Genomic DNA, 18,205 nt, shown 5'->3' with positions numbered 1-18,205 from the left:
ACATACTTGGTTATATTGAAATATTGCTGACTGCTAATTCTGTGGACAAACAGATACATTCCGTTTCCGGTGCACCAGAGATTCGTCGAGTACGAATTAAATCCTTAGAATTAATTAAATTAATACGACACTCGTATTGGCCTCTATATTATTCGTACGTATACGGTATACTTGATTTTATTCAGCCGGCTTGACAACCACTGTATTTCACAGCAGTGCATGCGCCGCGTTTTTATAACAGTAATTTTAGCCGGCATATTAAAGGTTGGATTTACACCGCCACCCATAATATTAAGTACCAGCACGATGTTGTGTACTGTATGTACTTTCCCGGATTTCCCAGACAGCCACACCTTCGTAGCAGCGCTCTTTAACCTAGTCCTAGTGCATGTCCGGCAAAAGAAATTCAACAACAATAAATCGTGGGAAATATTCATCAGAACTAAATATATTTACTGTCAACGCCTCAGCGGTGTCCTTCTCGAGTAAACCTGAAAACTTCCGTCCTTTTAGATTCGATTTACGAAGAATGAGCTGAATAAATATTTTTCCAAATGAATTAAGCCGCCTTCCACGCTACACTGATATCCGCAGTAATCGGTGTGTTTGTTTCCGCTCCGTCATGACAAGTGTACGCGAGTCCAACTTGTACAAAGGTCGGCGCATCGAATAATAATTGATAAACCCGTCAAGCATTCTTAAAGTGCTGATTCAGGCATAATCAACCCTGGAACACATTGCGAAATGTTTACGTGTTGATGTGCTTGTTTTGTGCCGGTACAGACGGAAATTCACCTATAAAAGCCAGCACTTGCCAGTCTGCACTCACCGTCTGATAGATCTGATAATATTGTTTCTACGCCACTTGATAAGATCGCACGACGTAACATTTTAAAAGTTGAACAGCGTTGGCTATTTTTGTACGTGCACGGCGCTAATCGCGGCCAAGTGACCAATCGCCGGCGCGGAATATCCCGCTGCATCGAGTACGAGAAATTTCCTGATTGTGCGGTAGCCAATTGCGCGGCGGAGGAGGCGGAGTCCCAGCTGGCCTTTGTCCAGGCGTGCGTGTTCTGACGCGCTTATCAGCGTGCGATATTTTCCACTGATCGCCGAGTTTTGCCCATCATTCATGTTTTTGAGCAAAATTTGCAAGCTGAAACCAGAATTTTTGACAGCCATAATTTGATTTTGCAAAAGCAGATCATTGACTTCGGAATCTTGGAACTTTTCTGACGAATATTTTACCGATTCCATCCAGTTCTGACGACGGAAGTGGTGCTGCTGTTAAATCTTTGAATATTTGGAAATAATCCGTTATTTTCCTTGAGGGATTAAATAATTATCAGGATAATTTCAACTTGGTGAGTCTGGATTTGTAATTTATATTTAGCCCGTAGAAAATAATGTAGAATTATATTTCTAGCGGAATGCTTAGTGGCTGCTGCTGCGACAGGACTGCAAAATTATAAAGGTTAATTTTCTTCTGTAATTCAATGGCTAATTTTCTTTTAATTAATTAACAATTAAATCTCACGCTGGAATGCATGGCATCATTAAAAATTTTATAACTAAAAATAATAACTGCTAGTAAATATTGGAGCATTAATTTTGGGTGAATTCTTATAATTATTGTATTCTGAAATATAAATACTCGTAGAAAGTGGAAAAAGGATACATTTAAAAAATAAAATAGAAATAAGACTAATGAAAAATTGTATAAAAATTGGAAATTAGTCCGTATGCATGTGCATGATGTTGTTTCGTTATGGAAAAAATTATGGAGATAACAGGAATAATCGGAAATGAATTATAAAATAAGGATTGTTTACAAATTATAAATTATGTAATTTATCCGAGTGGAAGTGGTTATATACTACATGCGCCACACCCTGCAGCAATTTCTGCGACAAAGGTGTTATTTTTGCTGTACTCACCCGTTTTGTAAAGTTGTTGTTTTCCCTTTTACTCGTCGTTCTACTTATACATTTCGCGCTCAAGTGCAACCGGAAGTGGGTTTCTTTATTTTCGCCGTATTACAAGAAATTCATCGAAGCTGCATGTTTTTTTGCGCCCAAAATCTCCCCGGATATTATTTGTTTTCTACGATATTACCTGCCGACGCTCGCCTAACGGAGACAAAAAAACATACATCGTAATTGTTAAAAAAACAAGATTAGTACTTGTAATTTCCTGGTGGCCTGGAGGAAGTTTTCACACCGTTAATTTCTGTACAGCGCTATTAATAGCAGCTGAACCGTTACGTTCGTCTTGTTTTTTCCCTATCGCGATTGATCGATCGCTCATTAAATTATCGAAATATACGCGTATATAATACACTCGTCGTTAAAAGGTTCTGATCGGGGTCACTCGGATTACTGTTTCGTGATTGTGCACAAATTATTTGCCTCGATTTTTGTATCCCACTGTGTAATTGCTGGTGAGAATTTTGCTGATATTGTTTCGCAACTGGTATTAATCATAAGCAATTCCGCAGGTCTTTTTATTATTTAAACCAATTTTTATTTTTAATCTTGCGAAATAAGTCCGTAAAATTAATTCCTATTTCGTATGTTATTTCAGCCTGGATTTCAAAATAATTAAATTAATTTCGATAATCACAATAATCTTTAAAAAGAATTCCTGGCACTACTTCCGGTCGTCTTGCTTGCTTATTTTATTTTAAGTTAAACCATTTTAGTTTTTAAAATTGCGGTAAATTCATAAAATTAATCTTCGTTTAGTATTCTGCTCCAGCCTAAATTAACAAAAGTTGATAATTGAATTAATTTTAGTTGTAGTAATTTTTTAGTTGTAGTTGTAGTAGTATAACGATAATATTATTTTCTCTAGTATTTGCCAGCTGGATTTCTACGCCTGTATTATTATTACAAAATAATTGACGGGTGCAGTTTGACGTTAAATTTTGGAATCTGCATTTGATTTGTAATTTTTAATTCAAGGGATTTTTCGAACAATCATCAGGCAATTAAAAAATGAAATAATAACATTGGGAATTTTTCAGAGAATAAGCGATGGCCGTGGTGAAATCGAGTGAGACGTCGGCGTCGAATAATTCCCTGAAGAGCATGGACACCAGCGAGAACAGTCCCGCCACCAACGGGAAGACGCCGTTGGGCGCGCGGAAGAGCGACGAAGCCGGTCGTGGAGCGAGTAAATTGGCCGACATGAAGACACTGCAGGAGCTGGATAAGACCGTGGTGGACGATGCGGACTTCCTGGCCTGGCTCAACAAGAACAACTCGGACGCGTCCGACCCGACGCGTTACTATATGGAGCATTCCCGCCGGGATTCCAAGGATTCCCTGCATAATTACGGGCTGGGCGAGCGCAAGACGTCCTCGGTATCCAACAAATCGCATTCTCCGGTACGTACATACATTCGAAAGCAATCCATACTAAAAAAATGCGTTAGGTGTTGTGTAAAAATTAAGCCTCGTAAAATACGTAATTAGCATCGGTTTCGACGATATACAGATATGTATCTGTATGTATGACGTAAATTCACATAATTTAATCCCTTTGGTAAAACTATCTGTAAATAATTTCGCAGAAATTAATACTAGTAAGTAATAAATTATTGAGCGCTAAATTTATTTGAAATTAGATTAAACAATTTTTCGGATTTTGTCATTTGCAAATAATTAATAATTAATTAATAATTAATTAATAATAAATAATTAATTGTAAAACTTATTCAATAATTAATAATTAATTTTATTAATTTATTTATTTTCATTTAATTGTGAAATTAAATGAAATAATTTAACTACCTTGGACCCTTGGTTAAAAAAATGATGGCTGCAGTAGAATTCGTTCAGTTAAATTCAATAGTTCCCCAGCATTTACTTGCTAAAATATTAGACATCAAATCACCAGTTAGATTATTGGCTACAAAAAGAAGCAGGAAAAATAAACGAATAACAGCAATAAAGTACCATAAAATTCATGTTAAATTACTGTTGTACAGGACAGCGAGGGGGAGCACCGCCACAGCCCGGTGGGGCACATCCTGCACGCGCTGCACCTGGACCGTAAGGCGCGCCGGCACGCCAAGAAACGCCGCGCCCTGAACACGGCGCAGGCGCTGGAGCAGCTGGACATGGAGCGCTGGGAGGCCAAGATCCGGCAGGAGCACGACGACGTCGACGGCAGTCCGTCGGCGCCCCGCGAAAGGTCAGCAGCGTCCCGGCACAGCGCCTCGCAGTCTGATAGCGATAGCGGCTCAGGTACAGCGCTTTTAACGCTTCTAACCCGCACATTTTCGCTCGCATTTTGCAATTTTTACAAATTAAAACCAGCCAGAATAAAAAGATTTTATTTTCAAAGTCTGCCTATTTTTTTATTATTTTTTGGCAGGTTGGCTTCGTTTTTTTTAAAATTTATTTCATCATTTCTTGGGAGCTCTTCGGTTTTTTTTGTGGCAAAAAATACAGATACACTTTTTGCTTTATTGGCAGTCGGAAAAGAAATTTTTTTATGGTTGTAAAACGCGACCATGCTCACGTTTAGGCGCGGTCAGCTGTGGAATAATAGTGCAGTTAATTTATAAAAATAAAATAAAGGACGTCTGAATCGGTCTGATGCTTTTTTATTGGCATATAAAATAAAAGAATTTACTGTAACTGCTCGCGGAGATCATAAAACGGCAGCTGTGCGCCTGGCTGGAATTTGACTGTCGCATGCCGCCACGCCAAAATATTTGCTTGCAGTTTTCCCATTTTATTTACTACTCGTCTTGCTTATTTGCTTTTATGCTTTTACACCCTGCTTTATGCTTAAGTACTTTATTTGTCTATTTGGTATTAAAATGAACAGGGAGCAGTTTAATTTTGGCTACTAATGCCGTCAGTAAAAATGCAAACGCGAACCATAGACACAAGACTAAACATTTAATTTTATATATGCAACAAGGATAACATTTAATAAGAATAATGTTACTGAAACGGCTATCCATAAAATCACAATAAACATGAGTAAAATTTCATAAACAAAGATGCAGATTAAATAAATGAAAAATATAAGCGACAGTAAATATAATGGTCGTTTCTTTAGGAATGCGAGACAATAAAGATACCCTGCGTACGAGTAATCAGAATATCGAAATTATTCCGTATTTATTTTGAAAGCATTTCAGAAAATACACTTGGAAAAAGTTTCCAAAAATATTTCTTGTAATGAATTACGTATAAAAACTTTCGCGTACGAACCGCAATTTTCAATAAACATTGTACAACCTTTTTGCAGACGATTCTGGTGAGAGCGACACCGGCGCCCACGCCGCTGCCGCTTCCTCCTCCGTCCCGCTGGCGCTCCTCAATCCCGATCTCATCCAGCGCAACGCCGCCGAACACTCCGGGAATCTGTCCGCTGCCTTCGCCGCCGCCTCGCATCACTCTGACGAAGACGTTCCCTTGTCGTCGGAGCGGATCGACCAGATGATCAAAGATTCCCATAAACACGATGCCGAATTATCATTGGACGACAAAGACGCCAAACGGGAAGGCACGGTGGTGTTTGGCGTGGAGCGGGATGAAGCGCGGCCTAATAATATTGAGATGAAGGTGCTAGCTTGAGGATGGCCGCTGTAAAGGTCACTTGTCATGCCCGTTACATTTTTCGTGATTTATCTGAATTTATGTCACGATTTGGTTTACAATATTTTTTTTCTCAGTTTTATTGATGTGTTTCCGGTAATATATTTTATTAAATTGGATATTTTAGTTTTCGAAAATGCCTGTTTTGAGATTAATGTGTAAAGGTCACTTACACGTCAGATGTTTTTCTGTGATGTTGTGCACTATTTTATTTCTTTTCACTATTTTAATTGATCACTATGCACTATTTTAATTCTGATCAAAAATTGCCGGTGTGTTTTTGCTGGCGACATTGATTGTATAGTTGCTGTACAGACAATTGATGGGAGATTAAAGCGTTTTGTGTTTCCGCAGATTTTTTGCGATTTTCTAGATTTATTTTCACGATTTTTAATATTTTTAAAATTATTTCTTAATTTTTATAATTTTTACATTCTCGAATTATTTTTCACTTTTGATTAGTTTCTTTCCGGCAATATATTTTATTAAAAGAAAATCGAACATTTTAATTTTAGAAGTGGAATTAATTTGCAAAGGTCATGTATTTCATGCCAGCGGTATTTTTCTGTAATGACGTGCATTATTTTAATTATGAAAAAAATCACCGGTGCTTTTTGGCGGCGACATTGTATCGTCATTGTGCAGACAACTGATGCGAAATTAAAGCGTTTCGCGGTTGCATTTCCTGACAGCGGAAGTGACTGGTAATTTCTTCCATCGTCATGCGCCGTTAATTATGCATTTGAACGCATTTTTGTGCATGAGCGATGCTCGTCTCTGTACTTATTGCAAATAAAGTATATAATTAAGCATTGTGGCCAACTTATAAGTAAACACTACACTCATGGGAAGCGCCGCAACGATGCGTAATTACGCGGCGGAAATATACGGAAAATGTGCGGTATCATGGCGCATACAGCGCAGGATTGTGCCACTTCATCGGCGCTCTGCATTCGAATATTTCTGCTCTAGTCATTCGAATTATCATAAATGCTTCCGTCACTGATGTATGTCGCGGTGGGATGCAGGGTGTCAGTGGCCACTTGACCATACGATTAAAACCTGTGACGGGAAATTATGCAGTAATTAAGCAGGCGATTCAGAATTTCAAGACCACGGTTTGTGCTTTAATGCACTTGATGGTAATGTAATTAAAAAATGTGGAGTACAGCGGGAGCACTCTCAATAATTGGGATAAAGCGCACAGCAGATATAACAAGCGAATCCACGAAAAACTGAGAAAAAAAATTCAAACGCTCAACAAATGGCTTCTTGAATTTGTCATATGTTTTGTCATCAAGTGCATTAGTAGATCAATTACTTTTTATGCGGCATTTTTGCCGGCATGGCTAACGAGTCGGCCGCATTATTACATTACCGAAGCTGGAATGGTTATTGGCAGTACTTCCGCTTCGCTGCTTCCTCGTTCCATACCTGTTCGTACGTACGTTTTGACACGATGTAGGTACAACGCGTTTTATTAAGTATCTTCCAAAGTACAACGTATGTATTTCATTTTATTCGATTTTCATTATATTAAAGCGAAAAAAATTAATGCATTTTATTTAAATATACAAATTTTAATTAAGTTAATATGTAATTTATGTATTTTATTTATTTTGTTTCGTGTGACCTTGCAACGCTTAATAAGGAAAACTAAACAATATCATGTATACGCAAACAAGAACACATTTATTGCAGGATGAACGAAAACTTAATGCAGTATATATCGTGAAGCAAATACCTGCTCGTGATCTAGTGAGCACTGGATACAGTACAGATAAAATATGTTCCTGTTGCGCACACCGTTTATCTTATGCCTTTACTGGCAGAAACCGTACCTTCCGTGTGCAAAACACTGTTGGTGGATTGATGAAGGTAAACATCACCAATTCATCAACAACTTTGCCGCATACGAAATAACGAATCCTTTTTTTTTATAAAAATTAGCACAAGCTGGTATTAAATTAATAGGACATGATCCACAATAAGTACAGTAATATAACGTTGCAGTGTACAGTATGTACAGTACGGTCGGTAAACGGAGCGGTACCGCATGCCGACGAGATGAAGGGTACGGAAACCAGGACCAGAATAGCGTACTTATCACGTCCTCCCCGCAAACAGGCAGCCGCTAAATCGTTGCCCTTAGTTATGTGTTGAAGTTGAACATTACTTTCCCAACAGATTAGGAGACCTGTTGCGACGAGGTTCTCAGACAGCGCATTACCATCAACCATGTAATCCTCTTCCACCGGTAGGAAGTTGCGCTGTTGTACGTCATAGTCCTGATATCTTGAACGACGATGCCGTCTAGCAAGGCTACGTGTTAACAGAAATCCAGGTCATGACGGTCAACAGCGCATAATTTAGTGTTCGTTGAGCAAAAGGAATATCATCACGAGACTTTTCAGTGGCGCACAAATGCAGGCATAATCTGTTCGAAATTAAAAAATAAGAAACATCAGAAAACATAAGAATAGTACATGACAAATATATGCTACATTGCTACGCAAAGAAGTTCCGAAAGCCGCACACAGACCGGGGTAACTTTCTATCATTTTTGAGTTACACGAACAGGTTGTTTATAATTATACGAGTACCTCCAGAAACAAGCTTCGTGTTAGTAAGAGACGCCAATGACCAGTTTATCACCTTGCAATTACTGTCTGATGAAAATGGGTTCGTCAAATTTGTTGCACCGGCCATGGTTAGTGGTCAGTTACGCGATAACACGCTTATAATTGTGGTATGATTGGTATCTGTAGTTGATCGGGTAAATGACAAAGGAATACTGCAAAAAAACCGCTTTCATGAGAATACCACAGTAATCATAATTCCGCACACTTTTACAGTACTTTGTTCTTTTGCAGTATATCAGTTCAATGTTCGATTGAAGAACCAATCGCCTACTGCGAAAAGATACAGTTGATTAAAACACTGCCAGAAGTCGCATCATTATTACCTGTTGGACATTGCCTTCCAACCGATTGTCAGACCTGCTGCACCGTGACGTTTCGCAGGTATTTCTCCCATCAACCATTCACTCGATCCTTTTCCGCCGCCAGGAATTTCGCGCTATTGGTAGACACGACCTTGACATCGTTAATGGACGATGCCGTTGAAGAAAAGCAACGTTAATCAGAAATCAAGGTCACGAAGACCAACAGCGCCCTGGGTGTGGTAATAACAATATCATCCCGATACCATATCCAGCGGCGCACAGGTATCATACTGTGTTCCAGATTAGAAAATAACGCGGATATTCAGATATACAGTAAGTATACGATCCACGAAGATGAACAGCAAGCCGCGCATACACATGTTATATCATTTTTAGGGTACACTAGCAGCAGTAAGTGGTTTGTAGACTACTGGTGGTAGTGCTGTTGAACCCTAGTGTCGATAAATATAGACCACTAGAAACAGGCTCCGTATATCAGAGACTAACCAATTTGATGTCAGTTTAAAATGGGGTGGACAATCTTGGTGTTCCGGTTACTTATCGTAGTGATCAGTTATGCGATAATACACTACAAGTAAATTTTATGGAATCTATAGTCCACCAGCTAAATAACAAAGGAATACTGAACGGTCTGCTTCACTTCCACCACCTCGAAAACCGGCTGTCATGGGAACACACAGTAGTAATTCTTCGCATTGGTACAGTACTGTGAGTGTGAGCAGTTCGATGTTCCTCATGAAAAAGATCACTTTGATCAGCATCAGATCGGGGATGAGCATATACGGCCTGTACTGTAATATCCTGTAGTATGTTTATGTTATCAGGGATTCACATATAAGGCCATTGCATAAGGAAGGCTACGTAGGTAGCTACGCCTTCGTACTCTAAATATATCAAGATCTGAAACTGTTCAAGGCCAGATATACAAGTTGCTGTTCGGCATGCTCATTCTCTAGTGGGTATCATCTACACTTCCGGTACACGCATCGTTAATGTATCCATCCACGTTACAGCACAACTATTAATATCATACATTACAAGCCAGCCAGAGATGAATCGAAAAGCATGTAGCATTTATATCTGTCAAAATGTATAACGTACACCTAAGTACGTTGAAGAGCCAGTAAAAACGCTTTCCTTGTTAAATTTATGCTCATTTTGAAGACGGTAAAATGGTTTTTGAGCGGATACAAGAAAAGCGGTCCATTCAGTTCTTGAAGCAGAGCATTAGTATTGCTTTAATGCGAGGCAATGCTGCTTGTGTACAGGCAACGTTTTGTATCGGTAAGAAGTTGGACGAAGCGTATTACGTACTGAAGTGATTTACTGCGTGATTTTCTGTTCCACCAATGGATATGTAAAGAACCGATTGATGTATTAATACCGTTTGAAAACGCTTGAAATAAGGGGTCATGGCTCCTGCGATACTTATCGATTAGTGCCTTATTTAACGCCATCCGATAAAGAGGCGCGAGTCGTGGCGCTAACTGCATGACGAGTACAGTGTACATCGAGTATACTTTTAGTCTTTTACGGTTCAGATGACTGTAGTTCATGCTCGTAAAAGCACTAAGGTTTTAAAAGCTTACTAATCGTAAGAAGTTTAGTTTAGTAGTAGTAGTTTATGTACAGTACGTAGTATAGTTTTGTTTATCCATTGTGCAGTTTAGTTTATCCTCGAGACGCATAATTTAAGAAACAAAACAACATTACAGAAAAGTTTTTGATTTCAACAAGGACAGATAAGTCTTAACAGAAACACAGATAAACAAACCGCAACCATAAAATTCGTATACAAGCAAGGCTGTGGCGCACTCGACCCCAACATCTTTTTCCAAGGTACGGAAAAAGAACCGGTAGCTGTTAGGTACATCACCGTACATATACAACGGACCACGTGCGTCGCGAAAACATGCAGCCGAAAAGCGTCGCAACAAGTCTCATTATCTGTTGGACACAACATTCCAACAGATTATGAGACCTGTTGTAACATTCTCAGGCATTTCTTCCATCGATAATGCTCCATACCCCTTTTATCAAATATGCCTTCACCGTTATTTTGCGTGATGATCTTTGTAAGCTTGACGTCTGCAATAATTAAGTAGAGATATGTCGTTCCATTAAAAGAAATCAACGTCAAAAGAAATTAAGGTCACACGAAGCTCAACAGCGCATTTGACGTTCGCAGAGCAACAGCAAAAGGATGCCGATACTATGCAAAAACGTACAGGTATCACAATCTGTCTCAAATTAAGCAAAACGATGATAATTATAAACTATGCAAACAACAACCGGAAGCCGCATACACGCTGCTGTATGTTGTAGAATTCTAATGTGTAGTGAAAAAAAGTGTGCTATCAGGCCGCTTTTATACCGGTATAACAGCGACCTGCTACCACACTTTTCGTACCACCGGAAACAGGCTCAGTATTACAATACTTAGAAAGTAAGTGCACATCATTTCCGCTGTGTGTTAACTTTATAATGTAATGCTTCCTGTGTGGCTGTTAGATTGTTTTTGCATTCGGTCGTCAACAGAAAGCAAGTATCACCTCGATGTCTGATTAGCACGGGTTGGGTGAACTCTGAACTGGGTGCACCGCTTGCTCAGTGATCAGTTACGCGATAAACACTAATAAAGCTCACTCATTATGGTATCTAAAGCTCCGAAGCTCATCCGCTAAATAATAACAATTAACACTACTGCATAAATGTTGATAAGAATTAACGTTTTTGCAGTACTGCAATCAGTCTGATGAACCGAAAAATCAGTTTACTTTGAGCATGCGGATACGCGTAAAACAAAGGATCACCGCTCCTGTAAATGCCATGTAATCTGTGCTTTGATTTACTGTAGCTCCATTAAATGAAGAGAGGCGGCATGATGTACTGTATGTGCGGTACGAATGGACAACATTGCATATAAAATATAAATGGACATTTAAATAAGCAAAGTGTGCCGGTGATACACACTACACAGTACAAAATCCGTATACATAGACGAGAACTTTCCTGTCGGGCACCCTCAGACACATAGTTCTGCACGGATTTGTGATATTTGTATCCAGATGGCGATTGACACGTACTGTACGTATACAGGGTTTGGAAAGTTGAAAACTATTTCTTCGAGCTGCATCTGGCTGTGGAGTTATGGGAGAAACAAAATTCCAACGAATCTAGTAAACATTATCGAGCAAATCGCTTCAAATTTCGTGCATAAATGCACGGAAATAATTTATGTAGAAGATCGTTTTAAAACCATAGTTCTACAATGTTTTCCATTTTTTGAGAAGGAATTTTAAAAACTTAAAAAAATCGTTTTGAAATTTGCAAATACATGGATGCAAGGACAAGTACTTAGTACTTACACAACATTTTGTGCTATAGTACCGGCGCATGTAAAAGTAGCATCTACAGTATATGCATCAGATTGCATTTTGACGTTGATTGACGGGCTTGTATTGGATCGGCAGAATGAATGTCGGTACTCGATAAGCAGTTGTGCAAATTCAGGACGAAAAGTTATCCGCTTGCAAACACACATCGTTATAGAACTTATAGTCACCAAAACGAAATAAAACGCTGGCCGAAGGTATGTTCAGTTTCTTTATCCGAGACAACAACCGCGCACCATAAATGTAAATTTTGCAATACGAGTACACTTGCAACAAACTCCATTTTGCAAGCATACAGTCACATTTATGTGCACCAGTTTACGAATACGAGCGCAAAAACTATGAAAATTAGCATTTGGAACATTATCAGCACGTGGGCTATCCTGCTGCAGGTGTGTGGGTACTTCGCCTATCCTTGCAAAAATAAACGGGCTCGTCATCTGCGCTGCATCATGTACATCTACGTGGCCATCATTCTAAGTTCGTACGGTTACGCCGCCTACCTCGATATCTACATGTACTCTTCCGGGCATTTCTCCAGCTGGTTCACGTCCGTTGTTATCCAGCTGGTCGACATATCGGAGCTCCTGTCGAACTTAGTGTGCATCGTTCTTATGCAGAGATCCAGCGAGCGAATCATTGAACTGATCAGGAACTTACATCAGCATTCTGGCTCGCTAATAACGTGTCACGACCTGCTTTTGTACCTCGCGGCTATTTTTATTTTTATGGCGCTGGCTGTTTGCAAATGTGGCTATCTCTTCTTCCACCGGCAGACGGTGCTCCTGGCTTCAACGGTCACTTATTTCTTCCTGAAAACTCCGCCTTTTCTGATGGGCTGGTGGTCTCACGTCGCCTTGGCCATGATCGATGTGACGTTTCTGGGCCGGGATCTGCTTCTTGGGTTCCTCGTGTTTGTCATCATCAGCACCAGCGTTATTGTGCAGCGGGCGACGGTCGATCTTCGCCGGCAAGTGGTCAGTTCGGGATTGGTGGCCGTTGACGACTACGTCCGCCAATCACAGCTGACCGGTATTGTGCGCGATCTGGCGGACTGTTTGTCGACGGTCGTCGGGGTGCGCTGCTATACGGCGGTGGCGGGGATCATTGGAAAGACGTTTGATGCCAGCTGGCTGCCGGCGCCCACCGTCGAGCTGATTATCGCGCTGGTGACATACGTTTTCTCGTTTGGACTGCTGAACGCTGCGTGTGTGTATTCGGCTGAACAGGTGACGTCAACATTCATTTTCCAGATCCCTGTTTCTTACTTCGTGTACGGTTTCGGGTATCACGGGCTGTATACTGTAAATGCTCGTTTTGTGTATATTGAGCACACAGCAGCTTCTCTGCTCGAACCCGGTGCTGGTGTCTGCCGCATCATGATTAAAACTTGAAAGTAGCATCAGCTGTTTTATTATAAGTGTCGTAACTGGGTAGCGAGAATCGGCAAGAGGTTTGATTGGCTGCAAGCACTGGTTGTTAGATGATGGGCGTTTGCTGGCAGGGCGAGCGAATGGCGGACACTTTTGACTTGTGCCTCCGCGTTGGAAAGCTGCAGTGGAAGAAAGAGGAATGGATCCCTCTGTATCTTCGCGGCCGTGAACATACACGGTACACAGTATGCTTCACATTGGCCGGGATTTTCGTCAGTCGGGAAAGCGTCGTGCAGGTACTGTACAATTCTTAGACTTAACAACAAATGGTGCCATGGGGGGTAGCACGTCAGTTTGCCGACCTACAACTCGCTGCCCGACAATTTACTAACCGACATGCCGTTGACTTACACAACTCGCTGACCGACAAATTGTTGGCCGGCAATTTGCTTTTTTGATAAATTGTTGACCGACGTTTTGTTGAAACAGTTTGGCTGACCGACAACTTGCTTTTCGGTTCGACGCGCTGATTTTTGAGTTTTTCTAATTTTTTGTTGCTTTTTCTTAGGTTTATTAGGTTTCTTAGGATTCTTAGCTTAGGTTTCTTGGGTTCCTCACGTCAGCAAAATGTCATGAGCAAGTTGTCGGGGTTTACAAAAAGTCGTTCAGCGAGATGTCGTTCCGCGATTTGTCGTTTAACTGTCGGGTCATCATTTTGTCGGTCAGCAAAAAGTTGTAAGCAAGTTGTCGGTGTGCCCAAATTGGGGTCCAAAGTGGACGCTGGCTGTACCACAAACGTAATAATTTCTTATCCAGTATTTTGCCGTCAGCGGCTTTTCCGGAGTATGTTTATGAGTGGCTGTTTACTGAAAATGTATCTGGTTATTGCAGGTTGGCGCCGCATTAGCCGGCACCTTAATGGTCTTTGCCGAGCTGGCCAGCGGGAATAAACCGTCGGATTGCGCGCCGGCTTGGAATACGACATGGAGCGACAGTGGCCTACCCGTAGAGTGCGAGAACTGTGAAAAGATGCCACGGCATTAATGCGTTAATTACATGATTTGGCATGGCTGATGCATGCCAAATATGTTGATCTAAATTCTTAAAATGAAATATCGATATAAAATATAAAACACAAACTTTCCCCTTTATACTTACCCATCATATTACTAAACCTTAAGGTCTAGTAATTTTATTTAAGGGATTTGGCCCGGTACGTAGCACTAAATTCGTGTACTGTATTGTACATTCACATGAATCGCCCGGGCAATACTTAAATACAGAACAGTGAATCGAAAACTTTCGACCACCATCGACCAGAAGTTCACAACCACATTAGCCCACGACCACGACCTCGATCATCGACGACCACGACCGTGGTGACCACCTTGTAGAAACACCCATTACTAGCTTCGTCTGAGGCTTACTTTTATCTGTTTGTACATTTTCAAGTTGTGTGGATTAAGAATAATTCTCATGGTAGGTAGCCTCAAGAAACTTTATAATACGGTAGATAAATATTTCACAGTAACTACTCTACAATTTCAGCTGGAAAACTGGTATTTCACTTGTGCTCCAGTATTCTACTTTTGACTACCCTGCGTTTCGGCGTCTGGTCCGTCTGATCTATGTTCGAGAGCGCGTTTTATCTTAAGCTATCCCGTTCTTGTAGTGGGTCTTTGCAAAATAATTAACACGTAAAGTTCCACGCTGCTGGTGTATGCCAAAAGCTTAACATACACATAGATGAGCTGCTTTATTTTTCTTCGAGATTAGAAATTAAAGTTGGCAAACATTTGCACAAATAAAGTGCAAAGGAACTATCTAAACACTGCTTCTGTGTCAACGCCAATCTTTCATTATTACATGCATATCTGGCATCGTTAAAAGAAACTCCAGAGGGTGCAACCCCTGTTTCTTGAAACCACGTTTCCTTGTTTTGCAGAGTACCAATCTTGAATACACTACCCGCGGTGCGCTCGACACTCAACCGCGGATTTGCCGCTAGCCACTTCCAGAACCACTCGTTCCGGGGATCACAGTAAAAACGGTTTAGATCCAACATAATTTCCTCGTCATCCGGGAAATACATGATATTGGACACACCGAAAACTTGCAGCTTGGGCAGATCGGTAAACGTTGTGGGCTGGACAGACCGGATGGCCGTTGCATAGAACAAGATGATACGCAGATTTTGTAGCGGTGAAAGGTCTCGCTGATGTATGATCAGCGGCTGGCAGTCTTCGAAATAAATTTCTAGCAGGTTGATTAGCCCCAGCAGTCCCACGCGAAAGGTCAACAGGTTGTCAATGGAGCGCTTAATTTTCAGCACGACAATCTGCTGTCGAATTGGCTGGATGGCATCCAAGAGCGTATCATTCCGGATTTCCACATAGACAGCGCGGTGTCTACTGCGTTTGCTAATGGCTACTGTCTGCTTCTGAAAGACCTGCAACCAAGGCGAGACCAGTCCTTTCGCCACGATTAACAGATACTGCATTGCATTTTTGGCTTCGGGTGCTGCACAGACATTTAACTTTATACGTACACTTTCTTGCTTTGAGTTCTTTCTACCAATAATAATACATATGTGTTGGAGTGATGTACCGCGGGATTTCGTGTTTTATCTACCCTGGTTGGTGGTAATAAGTTATAACCCATTAAAATTAAACGTTTTGCGAATAATTTCACTCGCCCGTACGTCTTTGGTAATATCCGCATCCGGATATTCCTCACCACAAACCAGTGTGATGTGTGTCTGTTGGCGTTTAGCATAGTACTCGCCACTCGTGGGCGAAAGGAATGCACAATCAGATGCATCCAGCGAAGCAGGTGTGCAGACTCCCTGCGGCCGAGCAGTACACTCGCGTACATTCAGAGGCAAGGTGTCGAAGTTGGCGTCGGTTATATTGCCCGGTGCTTCTAAAACGGAATTCAAGTACAGAAGCACCATTCAGTAGGAAAAACCACAACGACAAGCGCAAATGCTTTTTCATATAAAAACCGTAAAGCACGGGTAAATCGAGGATTCGAGAAAAGAAGTTGTGTGGAGAAGTGTACTGTAGCCGCCCGCACAAGTTGCTCCATTGGCAGATCCGGCCGTTGCCTTCTCCATGCACACGCTGCGCTAAACAGCGAGCAATGTGAGTGGAAATATCCGTATACCTCACTCTGTGGAACTTGTGCGGGCGGCTACAGTATGTTACGAAATTTGGCGATACAAAAAAAAGAAAACATTAAGCAATATTGGACGTCAACATTACATTCTTCGATTCTCGGTAAACATGTTCAAGTATAATCTGCCCGCATAGCAGTGCGTACTTTCTGTGCCGTTGACTGTGAACACAACCGCTGGGAAGAATGCACTGAAAGTTAGGACAAAAACGAGAAAGTCCAGAAAGGAATAACAGCAAGCCATCCTCGGAAATTAATATTTTTTAATTTTGGAGTATTTCCTGCAAAAACCGATGTCTGGCTGTAAGCTCATAACGCACATGCGGACTGTCGGAACCGGTTTTGAGAAAGCGAAAAATTGTGTTTGCTTCTTTTTCCTGACTAAAGCAAACGAAATTCATTATAAAGAGCTTTGGGCACTTTTAGAATCATTAGCTACAGTGGTATATTACTTGTAAACACACTATGGTTTGTCATGGTTCATGAATACCACTGTCGCGGTGGAGTTTACCCGTTGGAAATGGGCAATGCGAACGGACAGTCTGTGCTGGGTATGGCAGATGTTACTGCACTTACAGTATATGACGGTTGGATTAGTATATCGATACAGTCGGCGCGAGGCGTGCTGGCGTTAGTGCTCCCGTCGGTGCTGCTAATCTTTTCCTTATATGGATCACATAGGTGTGCCTACAGCGAGGAAGTTACTCGTATGTTCGGCTTCTCTGGAAGTTTGTCTGGCACCATGCTGTTGAGGAAAACAAACCATGCCACCCAAATACGTAATTCTTAAAATCTTTTTCATCTACCGTACATGGTCTGTAATGGTCACCAAGCTAGTTATTTGCAAAATTTTTTTTCTAAAAACTCAAACCTAAAAACTTTGCAAACGTTTTCACGTAGTGAATCACGTGCTTAATCGTAATGGCGCCATCTGCTTCCGATTATAAGAACATGTATGTCGCTTTCCGCCCTAAGAGTCGCCTGTCGAGACACCGGTTTATCTGCCAGAGGGGGAATCACCATCCTATCAGTCTGAGCAAAGTAGTCCAGATAGTCGGCTAATTCTTGGGCGGTTCTTAGGTGCTTAGGATTTGGCGGCTGCATAAGGCGCTTGAGCGTTTCCTTGTTTCCCGCCCAGAATTCATCCAGCGTCAGGTCGGACCATTCAAGCTTGCTCTTGACCTTTCCATTGGCACCAATGCTGCCTTGGGCAAACACAAACTTATGTGGCCGGCGCAACGTGCGAACTTCCGTGCTCAGATCAGACCAAGATGCATGGTTGTGTGACTTACCACTAGTCAAACTGGTGGATGAGCGGGATGAGCTACAGGAGGACGAAGTAGAGCTGGGACGGCCACTAGAGCGTGAGGGAAAGCGGGAGCGGCGCTGCTTCTTAGCTTTCGATAGTTTCCCGGCGTTGCCATCCACGATAACGTTGCGCCTGTGCTTGATGTCGCTGGTGACCTTTGGGAAGCAGCGCGGGGCTCATAGGCTTGAAACTCTTTGATGCGGCGGCGGCCGCCTGTCTGCTTAACGATCGCGTCCATGTCCTCCGATGAGAGCAGTGGCAGGTGAGATAGCTCGGTGATGTTATTTTCCTGCTATGCTGCGATGGTATCCTGGCTGAGACCCATTTCGGCAAGGCTCCGTGGTGGCTGGGCTGTTTCTTGGCGTTGCTGG

At 41.6% G+C, this 18,205-nt stretch overlaps 2 protein-coding genes and 1 long non-coding RNA gene across 4 annotated transcripts; 1 reads left to right on the top strand and 2 right to left on the bottom strand.

Annotated features, from left to right (window-relative positions):
* Positions 1–31: 31 nt before the first annotated feature.
* On the bottom strand, positions 32–1,824 carry LOC129597864 (uncharacterized). Its single transcript, XR_008691622.1, has 3 exons — positions 1,249–1,824; positions 830–1,156; positions 32–727 (listed from the first exon to the last, which is right to left on the bottom strand). It is a non-coding gene; the product is annotated as an uncharacterized LOC129597864 (long non-coding RNA).
* Positions 690–5,967, top strand: LOC129597862 (uncharacterized). 2 transcript variants are annotated; one of them, XM_055495559.1, is made up of 4 exons: positions 690–1,364; positions 3,026–3,389; positions 3,992–4,250; positions 5,269–5,967. In XM_055495559.1, the coding sequence occupies exons 2-4, from the start codon at positions 3,036–3,038 to the stop codon at positions 5,595–5,597; spliced, it is 942 nt and encodes a 313-aa protein (XP_055351534.1). In that variant the 5' UTR covers positions 690–1,364; positions 3,026–3,035; the 3' UTR covers positions 5,598–5,967. The 2 variants fall into 2 exon arrangements, with proteins under 2 accessions (XP_055351534.1, XP_055351533.1); XM_055495558.1 differs by lacking the exon at positions 690–1,364 and adding an exon at positions 2,240–2,440.
* A 9,140-nt stretch (positions 5,968–15,107) lies between these two features.
* LOC129597876 (uncharacterized) lies at positions 15,108–16,849 on the bottom strand. The gene is made up of 3 exons (XM_055495573.1): positions 16,673–16,849; positions 16,053–16,273; positions 15,108–15,800 (listed from the first exon to the last, which is right to left on the bottom strand). Exons 1-3 carry the CDS (start codon positions 16,767–16,769, stop codon positions 15,108–15,110), a joined length of 1,011 nt encoding a protein of 336 aa, XP_055351548.1. The 5' UTR covers positions 16,770–16,849.
* Between the last annotated feature and the right edge of the window lie 1,356 nt (positions 16,850–18,205).

Source organism: Paramacrobiotus metropolitanus, unplaced genomic scaffold (assembly GCF_019649055.1).
Source record: "Paramacrobiotus metropolitanus isolate TYO unplaced genomic scaffold, Prichtersi_v1.0 Parri_scaffold0000110, whole genome shotgun sequence".
Classification (NCBI taxonomy): domain Eukaryota; kingdom Metazoa; phylum Tardigrada; class Eutardigrada; order Parachela; family Macrobiotidae; genus Paramacrobiotus; species Paramacrobiotus metropolitanus.
The sequence above is the reverse complement of the archived record's forward strand: the minus strand, read 5'-3'. Positions and strand labels throughout refer to the sequence as shown.